This window comes from Octopus sinensis, linkage group LG17 (genome assembly GCF_006345805.1).
Source record: "Octopus sinensis linkage group LG17, ASM634580v1, whole genome shotgun sequence".
In the NCBI taxonomy this organism is placed as follows: Eukaryota; Metazoa; Mollusca; class Cephalopoda; order Octopoda; family Octopodidae; genus Octopus; species Octopus sinensis.
In genome coordinates this window covers 17,185,179-17,201,517 of record NC_043013.1, presented here as the reverse complement: position 1 = coordinate 17,201,517, position 16,339 = coordinate 17,185,179, and the positions used below count along the sequence as shown (strand labels likewise).

The following is a 16,339-nucleotide window of genomic DNA, read 5'->3' as shown; positions in this document are numbered from 1 at the left end:
TCGAATCACCATCTGTAAGTTATCAATGGATGTGCAGATTAGTTACGGTTAGGTTCTATCCATTATCACAGAAGATTTGGATATGAGACATGTGTCTGCCAAGTTTGTGCCAAAACTACTTTCAGCTGACCAAAAAGACACTCAGGTTTCAGTTGCACAAGATCTCCTTGTTTGTGTCAAGAAAGATAAAATCTTTTTGAAAATTTTGCATAAGCCTCTGAGCCAGTATCGCCAAGCTTTTATCAAAATTTGATGCAGATTCTCACTTCAACTTTCTGTCATAGTCAATGCAATGATCACACGTTACACACATTCCTTCCAAACACGGCTGTAAACAGTGGAATTGAGCTAGAACATTAAAACTTAGTGCACATGCACAGCAGAGTACATGGTCAATCTGTGCCAAGTGGCTTTACTGTGTGTGCTTTAGCTTTGTTACTATGGCAACAGTTCGGATACTTATTGATCAGACCTCATATATATATATCCCTCTCTCTCTCTTTCGGAGAGGCACTGAGCAGCTATACGCACACATACACACACGGCAGTAACTTCCGCCTACCGAATTCAATCACAAAGCTCCGGTCGGCTCGGGGCTATAGTGGAAGACACCTACCCAAAGTGCCATACAGTGGGACTGAACCCGAAACCATATAGCTAGGAAGCAAGCTCCCTAACCACACGGCCATGCCCGATATATATATATGTATATATATATATATATATATGAAAAAATAGTTTTACCATTCCATTTCTTTTTACATTAGTCACAGTTTCAGCTTAACAATAATACTTTGTTGGGTGCATAAAATCGGAACCCTATGCATGCATGATATTTTCAGTCAAATACTTTTGCGAAACTGTCATATGTGGAACTTATTACACTTTTGAAAAATATCAAACTGTTGTACTACACGTTGACAATTTTCATCTGAAGCAGCTGGAGATACGATAGTTTGACCAAAAGAACTGGCTATTGCAAGGAAAACTAAATATTGAAGAAAACGCATTTGGACATACGACAGTTTAACATAATAGCAACAATATATATATACCAGCATGGAAAACAGGTGCTAAATAATGATGATATCTATCTCTTTTCTCTTTTACTCTTTTACTTGTTTCAGTCATTTGACTGCGGCCATGCTGGAGCACCGCCTTTAATCGAGCAACTCGACCCCAGGACTTATTCTTTTGTAAGCCCAGTACTTATTCTATCGGTCTCTTTTGCCGAACCGCTAAGTAACGGGGACATAAACAAACCAGCATCGGTTGTCAAGCAATGCAAGGGGGACAAACAGACACACAAGCACACACATGCATAGATATATATATATACATATATACGACGGGCTTCTTTTCAGTTTCCATCTACCAAATCCATTCACAAGGCTTTGGTCGGCCCGAGGCTATAGTAGAAGACACTTGCCCAAGGTGCCACGCAGTAGGACTGAACCCGGAACCATGTGGTTGGTAAACAAGCTACTTACCACACAGTCACTCCTGCGCCTATCTATCATATATATATATACACACATATATACACACACACACATGTCAACACTTATATGTACACAGACGAATACATCTATATTCATAAGTGTGTGTCTGCATGTGTATATATGGCTGATGTTGAAAAGTAAAGAATAAAGCAATACAAACAAAACAACCAAAACCTAGTCAACCATTTTTGCAAATATACACAAATGGCAACAGGCTGGTGGCAGACAATCTTCTTGCTATTAGTATTGACGTCAAACATTTGACAAGGCTACAAGTATTCAAGCAGGATAATAGTTGATTATATTGGTTCATGTATACTCAACTGCTAGTTATTTTAACCCCAAGAAGATGGAAAATGAAAGTGAATCCTGGCTGAATTTGAACTGAGAATGTAAAGAAGCATAGACAAAATACTGCAAGGCATTTTATCCATGTTGCTCTACTGATTCTACCAATACATACTGGAATATTAATTGTAGCATTAGTTGAAGGCTATAGATTTGAGGTGTAGTGAGGGGACACAATCTGGAAAGAGAGCATTCTAACTAGAAGATCAAATTAACCCTTTAAGAGGCAAGAATTGATGGGAAGAGAGGCATTTATGGTCTCCAACTCTCAATAATGAGGATCGGAATTGGCAAAGCAAAGGGAGATGGTAGCTGAGTCAATAAACTTCAGTATTTGACTAGTGCTTATTTTATTGAGTGATGGAAAGCAAAGTTGTCTTTGGCGAGATTTGAAATAAAGAACTGGAATAAACACCACATGGTATCTTGTCTGATGCTCTTAAAATTCTCCCAATCTATCACCTATCTGTATTGCAATAATGGTTTTAAGACTACAGATTTTATGCGAAAAGGTGACACAGTTGATTTAATAAACCCCAGTATTTAACTCGTATTTTGATCAACTTCAGAAAGATGAAAGGTAAAAATGAACTTTATTGGGATTTGAACTCAGAACGAGTCATAACTAAAAACTACAAGATACTTTAGTCTAATGTTCTACCAATTCTGCCACATAACACTCTTAAACATAATTACAGTAATGGATAAAGATAAATTAAAATAACGGACAAACATAATTACAGTAATATATAATGATTTAAAACTGGAATAAAACATTGGCCATTAACAGCCTGTCAATGCAATAGAAATACTTTAATAGCCAGATGTGTATTGGATATAAAGTTTAAATGATGGAATGATTAGGAACTGGGAAAGAGGGTCAAAGTTAAGACTTATAGACACATACACACAAATTCGTTTCATAACTCAAACCTATTTTACAACTCACGACCACTGTGACAGTTCAGTCATTTTGACAACTGACCACTGAGTCTAATCACTATCAATGATCATGATAGTCAACCACTGAAACAGTAAACCATTGTGTCAGTTTAGTCAATGAGACAGTCAACCATTGTGACAGTTTAGTCAATGAGACAGTAAACCATTGTGACAGTTTAGTCAATGAGACAGTCAACCATTGTGACAGTTTAGTCAATGAGACAGTCAGGCATTGTGACAGTTTAGTCAATGAGGCAGTAAACCATTGTGACAGTTTAATCAATGAGGTACTCAACCATTGTGACAGTTTAGTCAATGAGACAGCCAATCACTGTGACAATCTAATTCATGTGAGTCAACCATTGTGACAATCAACCAATATGATAGTATCAAAACTTTTATCCTTTAGGACAAATGGTTAAGATCTTGGTCTAGTGGTTAAGAGTGTCAAATTCTGCTTGAAACAAAGATTTGTGAGTTCATCCCCAGTCTGAACATGTGTACATTAGGCATCTAAAAAAACATTAAGTTCAAATTGCCTGAACATATTTATTTTATGAAACAAAAGTCCTCCACCAAAGAGTTATATGAATGTTTCTAGCTACAATATAGGACACTCACCCTCGTTTACCAAACATACTGATAACTGTGCTGCCAACTGGCACAGACTTATTGGTGCCATAGAGATCCCACACTGTTAGAGCTAGCATAGCATTCCTTGGAAGATCACTGTATTTGACGGGTAATGTTAGCCACTCATTCCAGCTGTAAGAACATAAAACAGAGAATATTAAACTAGTCTTCATTTTACTGTTGTTTAATGGTTTAATTTTTTAAAAACTGACACACATTAAAAAACAAAACATACTTACAAGGGCCACTGATACATAGAGAGATCATATATACACATACATAAAAATGACCTCTCATCAATATATACAACACATGCACAGGCATAAAAAAAAGCATATATATAAAATAAAAGATGTCATAAAAATATCAACCCTGTATAGACAAGATATAAACAAACACACACACGAACTCATTCATAATCTCATACACAGACGTCTCTGACTCATTATCATAAAAAATCTTTATGTGACCAAATCAGCAATGCCAATAATTATGTATTCTACAGATTTGACTCTGCTTCATAAAAATAATTATTTGTTAATTTGGTGTTCATTTGAATATGGAATAAATTATGTAAATGTATGTGAAAGAGTGAGATACAGATTGTGGTATTCGCCTATTACACACAGATTGCTTCCAAACTAAGGGCTTTGGAGTTCTGGGTTCAGTCCCACTGGGTTCAGTCCCACTTAGGAAAAAGTATCTTCTGATTGCAGCATCAGGTTGACCAAAATTTTGTGAATAGATTTGGTACATTGATGAAAACTGAAAGAAGCCCATGTGCATGTGTGAGACCTTCTCTTGATAGCATGTGATAAGTTGTAAACAAATGTCATCATCATACATGCAGCATTATTTCCAATCGTCCATGGAAACATGTATGGCCATGGGGTAATATTACTTTACTTGAAAATAGCAGAGAGCTGACAACAGGAAGGGCATCTGGCCATAAAAATATCTACCTTGATAAATTCCATCTAATCTAATGGCAAACCAGATGTTAAAACAATGATGATCATATACAATACACACACATAAATACATATCTATGTATGTATATAGATGAAGGATTAAATTAATCAAAGGACATACTAAGTATATCTTATTCTTTGTAAGCCTAGTACTTATTCTATTGGTCTCTTTTGCCGAACCGCTAAGTTACGGAGACGTAAACACACCAGCATTGGTTGTCAAGCAATGTTGGGGGGACAAACACAATATATATATATATATATATATATATATATATATATATATATATATATATATATATATATATGTATGTATACGATGGGCTTCTTTCAGTTTCCGTCTACCAAATCCACTCACAAGGCTTTGGTTGGCCCGAGGCTATAGTAAAAGACACTTGCCCAAGGGGCCACACAGTAGGACTGAACCTGGAATCATGTGGTCCGTAAGCAAGCTACTTACCACACAGCCACTCCTACGCCTATATACATATATATACATACATATACATACACACACATATATATATATATATATATATATATACACAAGCATAATATAAAGGCATATACACACACAATGTTATATAATGAAATACGAAGCCTACAACAGAGAGAACTCTATTAAAGCCATCCAAAAGAGGTTTTAAAAGAACAAGAGGAAGCAGGAGACTATAATAAGTTTAAAATGGAGAATGTAAAAAAAATACAATGAATACTTACTTCCATCTGGTGGTGAATGACTTAAAAGACGTTTGGACTGGAAGTGATAATGGCCTTGTGTCCGAGAATATTTGACATGTGACATAAAGATCAGAACATCCATCAATGTAGGCCCCAGAAAATTTTAGAATTGGGTCATTCAGGAAATCTTTATAGCTTGGTCTTTTCCGGCATCCTTCAAGAGTTCCACTAAAAAATATAAAATATTCTAGATATATTGATATATATATATATATAGCTGATGTACTTGAACTATGTATTTCGTTGTCTGTGAATGTTATCATCATGTTAGCAATACAAAAATCAACAATCTGAAAAACAGGGATTAATGTGTAGCATTGAAATACATACTGCTTATCACATCTTTAATTTACCAATCTAATTAGCTGCTAACAAATACATAATGTATGCAAATCAGATCTTCAATTTAACAAAGCCCTTAATTCTAGTGGTTATAAATATACTGTCTCTATAAACATAGAGATGGATACTCCCTACATGAGGAAATTCCAAAGAACTGAAACCAGTTGCACTAATTTTTCTTCTGTCAATGAAGTAATTACATAAATGACAGCTGGTGTGTGCAACTGTCATCTGTATGAAGTTTAGTTGACTTTCCACGCATTATATTGGTTGGAAGCTTAGAACTGCTCTGAAGTGCATTTGCACATCAAAGCACACAGTTTAATGCATCATTAATCTATATATACACACACACATATACACAGATGTGCACCCCCCACATGCATATGTATGCATATATAAATATATACAGAAATATATTTAGATATTACTCCAGAGAAATATCACAACATTATCTGCACAATGAGCCAACAAAGAAGCCTCTACATGAATGATTGACCTGCAGAAACAGCAGCCAACTCTCAAATAACACTACTGACTTTAAAAAAGAAGAAAAACAAAAAAGAAGATGCATTGAATAATGTGTTCCAAGATGGAACCAACTCTCAAATAACACTACTGACTTTTAAAAAGAAGAAAAAAGGGCGGCGAGCTGGCAGAAACGTTAGCAAGCCGGGCTAAATGCTTTGTGTTATTTCGTCCGCTGCTGTGTTCTGAGTTCAAATTCCGCCGAGTTCGACTTTGCCTTTCATCCTTTCGGGGTCGATAAATTAAGTACCAGTTAGACACTGGGGTCGATGTAATCGACTTAATCCGTTTGTCTGTCCTTGTTTGTCCACTCCATGTTCAGCCCCTTGTGGGCAATAAAAAAAAAAAATAAAAAATAAGATGCATTGAATAATGTGTTCCAAGATTAAAGCTCTATCTACAAAATGAAAAAGACAGGATGGGCATAGCAGGAATGCCTTTTGATCATAGATCTACTTGAGAAAATCTGACCTGGGACTGAACAACAACATTATTTGTAATGTACTTTAAACTCAGTAATGCCTATGCATTTATATACTCTCGTACATGCTTTATCTAATTCTCTTCATATCTTTGTCATTCTCCATTTGCACATATTATGTCTATCCGTCTCCCTCTCATCTATATGTTTCTGGTACCTAAGTCCATATCCAAACCCATCAATCTTGTAACACCATCATTTGGCCCTTGAAGGCCTTTAGCAGAGACCATTCACTTGCATAATTCAAACCAGGTCTCTGGTCTGAGTTTAACAGTTTCCCTATTTGCTCCTGCCCTTTTTTTTTTGCCCCCCGCCCAATCTGTTAGTTGTCAATCCTTCACATATCTATATATCTAAGCCATTTGTTTATTACTCAGAGATACCTTTTTTTCTTTTCTTCCACACACTATTTCTGTAGTCTTTAGCTTTCTTTATCGATGTATCAATCTATCTCGTCCTGAGATCTCATTTCCACCATCTGCTCTTCTCTCCACCTACCCTCATCCACACACATACCAGCTACATTATTTATTTTATTGTGTTTTATTAATAGTTTCCCGACATTCCAACGGTGAGAATAAGATGGGATCATCTGAACCACTTGGGTGGAATAATTACCACAATGAATTTGTTTGATGTACCAGTTTATTGGTTATATTAGTTTATCTGTACATACACGTGTTACTATCACATAAAAAGCATCTAGTCCACTCTGTAAAGTGAATGATGTTAGGAAGAGCATCCAAGTTATACAAGTAAACCATTAAAAAAATGGTCAAACTGTTAAAGATAAAAGCCAAGTCTCTCTAAAATTAGAATATACTGTTTTAAATAAGTACACACTAGACAATGTAGTCCTAAACATACTTTCAACAAGCGTTGGTGGTCACAGCTGGAATGGCTTTTGTAAATATACTGCAACCTGGGGTGAAACATCAGTTATACTTACAGCTCACAGTTGTCTGTCTCTCTACCAGTTGCCCCTGGGTCCCCAACACACACACACACACACACACACACACACACACACACACACACACACAATATCTATCAATATGTTTCCCCCACACACTATGTATTTCTCCATGCAGTCATCAAATCTATTTGATCTAATTAGGCAATTCCAGTTCTATACTTTCACAACAATAATAATCAATAACTCATGTTGTTAATAATTAAAGCTATTGTTTTTAACCAATTAATCTGAAGACAGTCAAGGTGTGTGGCTCAATGGTTAGGGTGTTGGAATCATGTTCATAAGGACATCAGTTCAATTCTGGACCTGGGTTGATGCAGGAACTGCAAGTGGAAATAACTAGACAGAAAATATATTTTGAAGCTCATTAACCGGCTGGCATTTAACCAGCCATATCTGTCCTAATATCCTAACTGTTTTATGCTCAAACTGGCGAGATCTGGCCTCTCGCACCTATCTTACAATGTAGTTCTTTAGATTCAGAGAGATTGAACCTGGAATCAAACAGTTGGGATGCAGACTTCTCAACCATAGTCACACCTTATCAGTTATATAAGTGAAATGAAACTGCTATTGTTGAAAATCAAATATTTTGTCCAGCAAGCTAAGTTTTCCGCCCACACTATTGCAACATTCGTCAATAAAAGTTACAAATATTGAGGCTGACAATCTCTAATGATATTTCTGGGTGACCAAATATCAATAATAATTGAACTTGTAATTAGAAAGGCTTGACTTTTCTCTTAAGGGCCAGAAAACATTATTTCAGCTTTGAACAGTTATTGACCTACAGTGAACAGGTGTGACCCATATCAAAAACCTACACAGAGACATAGACCAGCTGTTGTACACCGAAATACACACTCCTTCTTTCTTCTCTAAATAATTTGTTATCCAACTGATTAACAAGCTCTTACCCACCTAACACACAACAACAACAATTAGCTCACTAACATATGTTTTATCTTCTAACTTGTTTCAGTCATTGGACTGCAGCCATGCTGGGGCACTGCCTTGAGAGGTTTTAGTTGAACAAATTGATTGCATTTTTTATTTTTTATATTACCATGTCGCCTCACTTTACCACGTCACCTTACTAGCACTTGTGCTGGTGGCATGTGAAATATTTGAGTGAGGTCATCGCTAGTGACGCTGGACTGGCTCCTGTGCAGGTGGCACATAAAAAGCACCATTTGGGCGTGGCTGTTGCCAGTTCCACCAAACTGGCCCTCGTGCCGGTGACACGTAAAAGCAGCCACTACACTCTTGGAGTGGTTGGTGTTAGGAAGGGCATCCAGCTGTAGAAACTCTGCCAGATCAGATCAGAGTTTGGTTCACCAGACCTCAGTCAAATTGTCCAACCCATGCTAGCATGGAAAGCGGACGTTAAACGATGATGATGATGATGATGATGTTGTCTGGTACTTATTCTATTGGTCTATTTTGTCAAGCCACTAAGCTACAGGGATGTAAACAAACTAACACCAGCTGTCAAGTGGTGTTGAGGCTCAAACTGGCACTCTGTTGATCCAATAAATGGAACAGCCTGCTCATGACATTAACATGCAAGTAGTTGAGCACTAACAAACATGCATACCCATAATGTAGCTCTTGAGGAGATTCAGCATAAGGCTGGCCCTTTTGCCAGCTGAGTGGACTGGAGTCACATGAAATAAGGACACAAAGGGCACAATGCACTGCCATGAATCAAACTCACAACCTTATTACGATAATGATAATACCTGTGATAATATCATGAGCTGAATACCCTAACCACTAAGCTTATACACTTTCACAGGCTTTCAAACAGACACAAACATCACACACCACCACCATTATTTAGCATCTGTTTTCCATGCCGGCATAGGTTAGATGGTTTGACTGGAACTGGTAAGCCAGAGAGCTGTACCAGGTTCCAATCCCTGCCATACATCGATCCCAAACATTCCATACAGTTATTGGAAATGGAGGTTCAAGGCGTCGCCTCTTCTGTCCTCTTCCCCTAGGTAGTCCTATATAATTATTTTCAAAATAGGATACAAGTGACTGTGGAATATCATCATCTACAAGTTGTTCATATCCATCTACATCATCATCAACTGGCAGAAAGGCAAGGGCAACAAAACACTACATTTTCAGACTAAAACTGTCATTTTCGTGATACCTGCATTTTAGTCCTTCTTACACAACAACATGCTTGTACACATTTTGTTCTATATGAAACAAGTTGCAGGCCAAATTTGAGGAAGGCATTAGGTATACTTCCCACAAACAAACAAAAATCATCACTGAGCTTCCATACAATTCCCATCTCCTCATTTCCTTTCACAAGGCTAGACCTGACTTGAGGTTTTAATGAACGACACTGTCCCATGTATTGCACAATGAGACTGAAATGAGAACCGTGGCATTGCAAACTACTTAACTACATTCCACTGTATCATATCTTGCTCTCTTCTCCGAGCTGGCTGTCCATCTTCACAAACGTTCAATGCTGCACTCTGCCCCTTACCTTACAGTACCATCTCCCTCCTTATCTCACACATTGTTGTGTCACTTCTCCTCCACTGCAGCACCAACCCCTCACCTAACTACCATCTTTCCCCCATCACCTCCCATTTCACTCTGCCATCTCTTCCCCACTGTTGCACCCACCTCTTACCTTATAGAACCATCTCCTCCCCTACCTCTCCCCCTGCTATCATCACTACTATGACTCATCAGGGAATCCCTCTGCTACCACTGAGTCAATGAAGAATCTCTACGCAGTCACTCAGCTGGCTAAAAATAGCAACTAAACCTCTCTTAAAATCATCTTGCCTTCTTAACCCTTTCAGACCTGGGCTCCTCAGCAAAAAAAAAAAAAAAATAGTTACACACACAAGATGCAGGCGAGGCTGTATGGTTAAGAAATTTGATTCCTGACTATATGGTTTCTGGTTCAATCCCACTGCATGGCACCTTAGGTAAATGTTTTGTGCTATAGTCCCGAGCTAACCAAAAGCCTTTTGAGTAAACTTGGTAGATGGAAATTGAAAGAAGCCCATTCATCATAATCATTTAACTAAACCTCTCTGAAAATCATCTTGCCTTCTTAACCCTCTCAGCAAAAAAATAAATAGTTACAAACACAGCTCAAGAGTAACGATTTCAGGCAAACTAAGGAGCAGAGTCAATTGAATCTTCTTTTTCTATGTGTGTTGTTCATTACTGCTTTACCAAAAATCTGGTAGATATGATGTTTATCCTATTCCTGCTTCAGCAGGAATACAGTACAACAGGGTTAAATGAGTTAAGTGATACATTAGATATGTAGTCCTAGATACTACTAAAAAAATAGTATCTAGCCTTTCATCATAAGGCTGCTTAATTGGGAGAGTCCATGGAGTCTAATAAAGCAAATGACTGTGAGGTGTGAGGTGTTTCATATTTTAGACTTTGCTCTTCATTTAAAGAGACAGAAAGTGGTTTCGTTACTACTGGAGTGACACTCTACACTATCTCTCTCAGATGGAGGCAAAGTCTAAAATGTCAGACACATCACTCTTTATAACAAATTTATCAAACTCTAGGAAATCTGCCACAAACTATTTGCTGCAAACAATCTCCACATAGTAACAAAGGCCAGTTTTCCCTGTTAAAACAAAAGTGGGGGTCAGATACAAGCTGGTTGATGATGATAGTCTTCTCCATTTCAGACTACTCGCCCCATCACTAATTTTGCCCTCATTTGCTCCAGCATAATTTTCAGCCAGGTCTTTCTTATTCTTCCCCAGAAAGCATTGTTCTTCCTGTCAATGTTATTGGTTACAGAATATGATCCCGTGTATTAAATTTGCATTTAAGTTGAGAAATTTAGTGTTGTGTACTTTCATTTACAGGTTATTTGCTAGTAAATATGGAACAATGGATTTCTCAACTTGAAATATAAGTATAGAAAGAGTCTTCTTTTCTGTCATTTATTTCAGATGTAATATATATTTATATATATAAACAAAAAATAACTATACTGAAACAAAAAAAAGTTTAAGTCCTAAGAATGCAATTTTATGCTGCCTTTAATTTTATAAAATTAATGACTCATTAATTTCCTCAGCAGAGATGTGACCCCCAACAAGAATTCTTATGGACATGAAATTTCTCCTGTTATTAAAAAAGTTACCCTCTACCTCATATGGCGGTTGATTCACTCATTAAATCTGGTAGTATTTCACTACAGCAACCATTCTGTTGTTCTACTTCTACATTTATAATTTTCATGATTCTTTAGAAAGTTGGGTCTGGGAATAAGACTTATGTCCTTATCCAGACATGACCCTTAGTTTTGCATTTCTTTTCATTTCCTTCTGATGGTTCTGCATCATTGAATCTCAGCAGACTCCTCTTTTGGTGTCACTGAATTACTTTAGGTGCCACACCACAATAACTCACCAGCAGTCCCATTGTATCAAAAATACAAATACTGTCACACTCTTGATTGACACAGTTCTCAACACTAAAGTCAAGAAGACTGTTTCAGAAATCATCATCATCATCATCGTTTAACGTCTGTTTTCCATGCTAGCATGAGTTGGACGGTTCGATTGGGGTCTGGGAAGCCAGGAGGCTGCACCAGGCTCCAGTCTGATCTGGCAGTGTTTCTACAGCTGGATGCCCTTCCTAACGCCAACCACTCCGTGAGTGTAGTGGGTACTTTTTACGTGCCAGGGGAGACTGGCAACAGCCACCATCGATTGGTGCTTTTTATGTGCCACTGGCATGGAGGCCAGTCGAAACGGCGCTGGCAACGACCACGTTTGGATGGTGCTTTTTACGTGCCACCAGCACTGGTATCTTTAACATTAACTCTTTTGATCCCAACCCACATGAGATTACACCTGGTCTTATGATACAAACTTCTTGCGTTAAAGTGATCGACAATAAGCTCTTCCTACACAATTTTAAAGTAAATTTATGTTCTAAAGACTAGTTTAATAAATACAAAATTATTTTATTGAATTCTTCATTATCTTCAAAAATTGAAACAAAGACAAAGTATTTCAATAGGAATATGGTAACAAAAGGGTTAAGGAAGTGCGAAGAGATGAATGGAAGGAGCATTATTCCAGTGGTGGGAACCTGGTTGGGATCTCCAGTGAACCATTGTTTAGTTTCTATTATCTAACCAATGGATGTATATAAACAGGCAGAGGCTAGGCTATGGCAAAATGTTAGCTAACCTGCATCAATGAGGGTACAGTCATTAGGTACCTCTTACATCAGGAAGAGGTGGCTCAAATACAGGTTGGTGAATAAGATCACAAAAACTGCAAAATGAAAGGGGTTTGAAATAACAATCATACTGCATTGTCTGTCATGTAGGTTAACGAGGGATGCATTTGGATGTTAGGTGTAGTTTCCACCCAATGCTGGTATAGCCAGCAATAAGCCTGCAACTTGTTCTAGGATGTATGGGGTGGGAGCACAAAGGATCTGTGCCAATATAGTAAATCCCCCTCTTTATATAACTGGTATATCAGTTATCCCCACAAGACACACACCACCTCATATTACACTATCTGGTTGCTTAATTCCAGAAGGAAATCAAATAATCCATGAAGATGGCAAGGCATACATTGGTTGGATCTCAAATGGGGTTGTGAAGGTCACTATACAAAGCATTTATTGTACTAATCACTAGGAGTAACCAGGAGAAAAGACCTCTTGTGTACTCAGTTGAGCAGATTGGTGGAGTAGCTAAATAAATCAACAAACACTCTACTAGGGCAGCAGAGAGATGGTGGAATCAGCAGATCATAGGACAGATTAACTTTTGGCACTTTGATTAGTTACCTCACATTCTGAGTTCAAATCCCATCTAAGTCACAATTCTTTTCAATTCTTCTGAAGTCAATAAAATAGTCTACATGTACTGGGGCTGGTATAATTGACTATAACCTTGAAGTTAGTGTACCTAGTATGACTCTAGCCCAATGACTAAAACCAGTGTAAGAGTCTCTCTCTCTCTTTCTCTTCATGTGCCAGGCATATTTTGCAGACACTGGTAATCATGGACATCCATGCCAAAGTTTGAAGATTCATGGAGTTTTTCTTGGGGAAAAATACATCTATGATTTACTGCTATCTTTTACCTTTCTATTTACAGTTTACTCTGCTTGTCTTCTGCTCTTTCAAACTTACCCCTGAGGTACAGGACCTATGTAGCTTTTCAAAGGAGAAACTGGTTTATGTGACATCAGGGTATATCTATACTATCATAGGTCTGTGTGACATGTCTAAGAGCCAACCCTCATTCAAGTCCTGTATACCAGGTATTTCCACCCTGGACAGGAGTGGACCTGGGAGCAGAGGTAACACCGTACTCCTGTAAAGGCCCAAGCCAGAGCCTCACCATTTAAATGCTTTACCAAATACAAGTTGAAAGGTAACATAATTAAAATGAGGGATCTTGTATTTTAAGGGGGTAACTCTTATGACCATAATAGAAATGGGATGATTACAGTTATTTTATTTTTATGGATTAGACAGAGAGAGAAAGACAAAGTTCATGACATATTGTCAGGTCTCTGAAATTATGGCAGAAGATGCTTGTCCACTGTGAAGTGGAATTGAACCCACAGCTTTGCACTTGCAAAATGAACTGCTTAACAATGCAGCTATATCTGGATGTTTGGATAGAACAACAGCTACTTGTGAAACTGTTTTTACTCTTGCTGTCCAACAGTAACATAGATATTATGGTCGTTCAACTTGCTAGAAATAACAGCCAAATCTCCCTCCACTCTATTGTCTTACATAATGAAGGCGAGAAAGAAAAAGACTAGAAGAGCTAATTACCAGAAATCAAAGTGTTAGATTAAATATAATTATACTGTTTCATTCCTAGACAGTTAAAATGTTCAGATCATACTGCTATCAACCAAATCTCCCTCAAACCACATCCTACTCTTTTAAGGAAGGACACACATATTACGAGCTCAAATCTCACATAAAATAACGTACTAACCAAGTACTGGGGTTGATAGTATCGACTAATCCCTCCACCCAAAACTGCTAGCCTTGTGCTAAAATTAGAATTATTATAGGATGGTGAACTGTCAGAATCGTTAATAAGTTGCAGAAGATGCTTAGAGACATTTCTTCCGGTTCTTTGAATTCTGAGTTCAAATTCTACCGAGGTCGACTTTTACCTTTCATCTTTCGGGATTCGATGAAGTAAAGTACTAGTTAAATACTGGAGTCAATGTAACTGACTTGCTCCATTTCCCCCAAAATTGCTGGCCTTGTGTCTATAATAGAAAGGATTATAATTGTTTGATTTCAAATGTATTCTTAAGGCAGAAAAAATAATAAACAAAACTTGAGACAGAGGCGTGATAGTTAAATCTCAGTAGGTTTTAATAACATCACTAAAATGCAATTTAAAAGTCAAAAAGTTCAATGAAAATAATAATTGTTTTCTAACCTAAAGCACAAGGCCAGGGCATTTACTGGAGGAAACAGTCGACAAAACCGAATCCAAACTCTACCTCTTTATTTTGTCAACAACGAGAGCTAAGTCGACGGAATTTTACTTTAGAACGTAAAGAGCCTGAAGGAATACCGCTAACATTTTGTCCACTATAATAATAAAGTATAAAGTATATAGTTTTGGCTAAACGAAGTAGAAACTCAAACGTGAAGAATTTTTTCTTTATGGTAAAGTAAAATAAATTACATGAATAAACAGACGAAATGAATAAAAAGGTCCCACCCTAAAATAATTGCATCAGGAGTGACTTAAAAATACTCAACTATCCTTCGATAACGAAAAGAAAACAAAGATTTCGTTTTGATCTTGTAAAAACATATAAACGGTAAGGTAGTTGGTTAATTAGAGGAATATAATGGAATGATAGATAATGTGGAATACCTAGACTACAAATGACAATGGATTGTTTCTTAACGGAAAGTGATCTCGTCGCAGTTTTGGAAGAACCGAGTAAAAGAGTAGATTACCGATACCTAACAATAACATTATGGATATAAATAAACATAAAATCTTTTATATATATATATATATATACTACTCGATGTTTCTAAGTTATGCTCTAAATGTAAACACATATACGCACATATATATATATGTGCGAGAGTGTGAGGCCGTCTGAGAGAGGCGAGCAAACCGAAACTTCGAAGTTACTATCAACCCTTCCTTTGCGAGAGTTTAATAAACAGATAAACAGGTACTCTACTAAAAAGGATTGAGTAATCCTTCAGTTTGACGTTAAGTGTTTGTATATATATATATATATATATATATATATATATATATATATATACACGAATGCATACCCACACTCATATGTTTATATATGTGTGTATACATACGAATATTATTTACATAACTGTAGGTGCGTGTATAATTATACGCATTCATATAAAGGCTGATAGAGGGAGTAGCCACATTAGTAGAGAAATGGTGGACCACATACAGAAAGAGACAAGAGATATGATTTTACAGAAAATAATATAAAGTGAGAAACAAGAACCATAGATAAAAATGAAGGAGACGTGTTTAAGTGAAGAATGAAAGACAAATTAGTGAGAGAAAGATCAACAGAAGAGAGCGAAAGAGAGAAACTTACATTTTGATCTCGACATTAACGTCCAGGTCACAACTGTACACATAACACAACCTGTCTGGAACATCGGCCATGGTTTAAGAAAATAAAGGAGAGGGTAATTAGTACAGAATGGATGGTGAAAGATACTCTTATAGCCTCTGATGTCTCTCTCTTCGCAATCAGCAACACATAGTGTCAGTAACGGATTGTCACCAAATGTTTGTCTGTTGGCGAGTCGCCATCATGACAAGGGAGATAACTGGGATAAC

At 37.2% G+C, this 16,339-nt stretch overlaps 1 protein-coding gene across 1 annotated transcript in view; it reads right to left on the bottom strand.

Annotated features, from left to right (window-relative positions):
* Positions 1-16,339, bottom strand: part of LOC115220770 (phosphatidylinositol 3-kinase catalytic subunit type 3) — a 65,136-nt gene extending 48,797 nt beyond the window's left edge. Inside the window, exons 1-3 of the mRNA XM_029790913.2 lie at positions 16,092-16,339; positions 5,117-5,305; positions 3,414-3,557 (exon numbers count right to left, since the gene is read on the bottom strand). Coding sequence (XP_029646773.1) covers positions 3,414-3,557; positions 5,117-5,305; positions 16,092-16,162 — 404 coding nt within the window. The 5' untranslated portion in view covers positions 16,163-16,339. The remainder of the gene's footprint in view (positions 1-3,413; positions 3,558-5,116; positions 5,306-16,091) is intronic.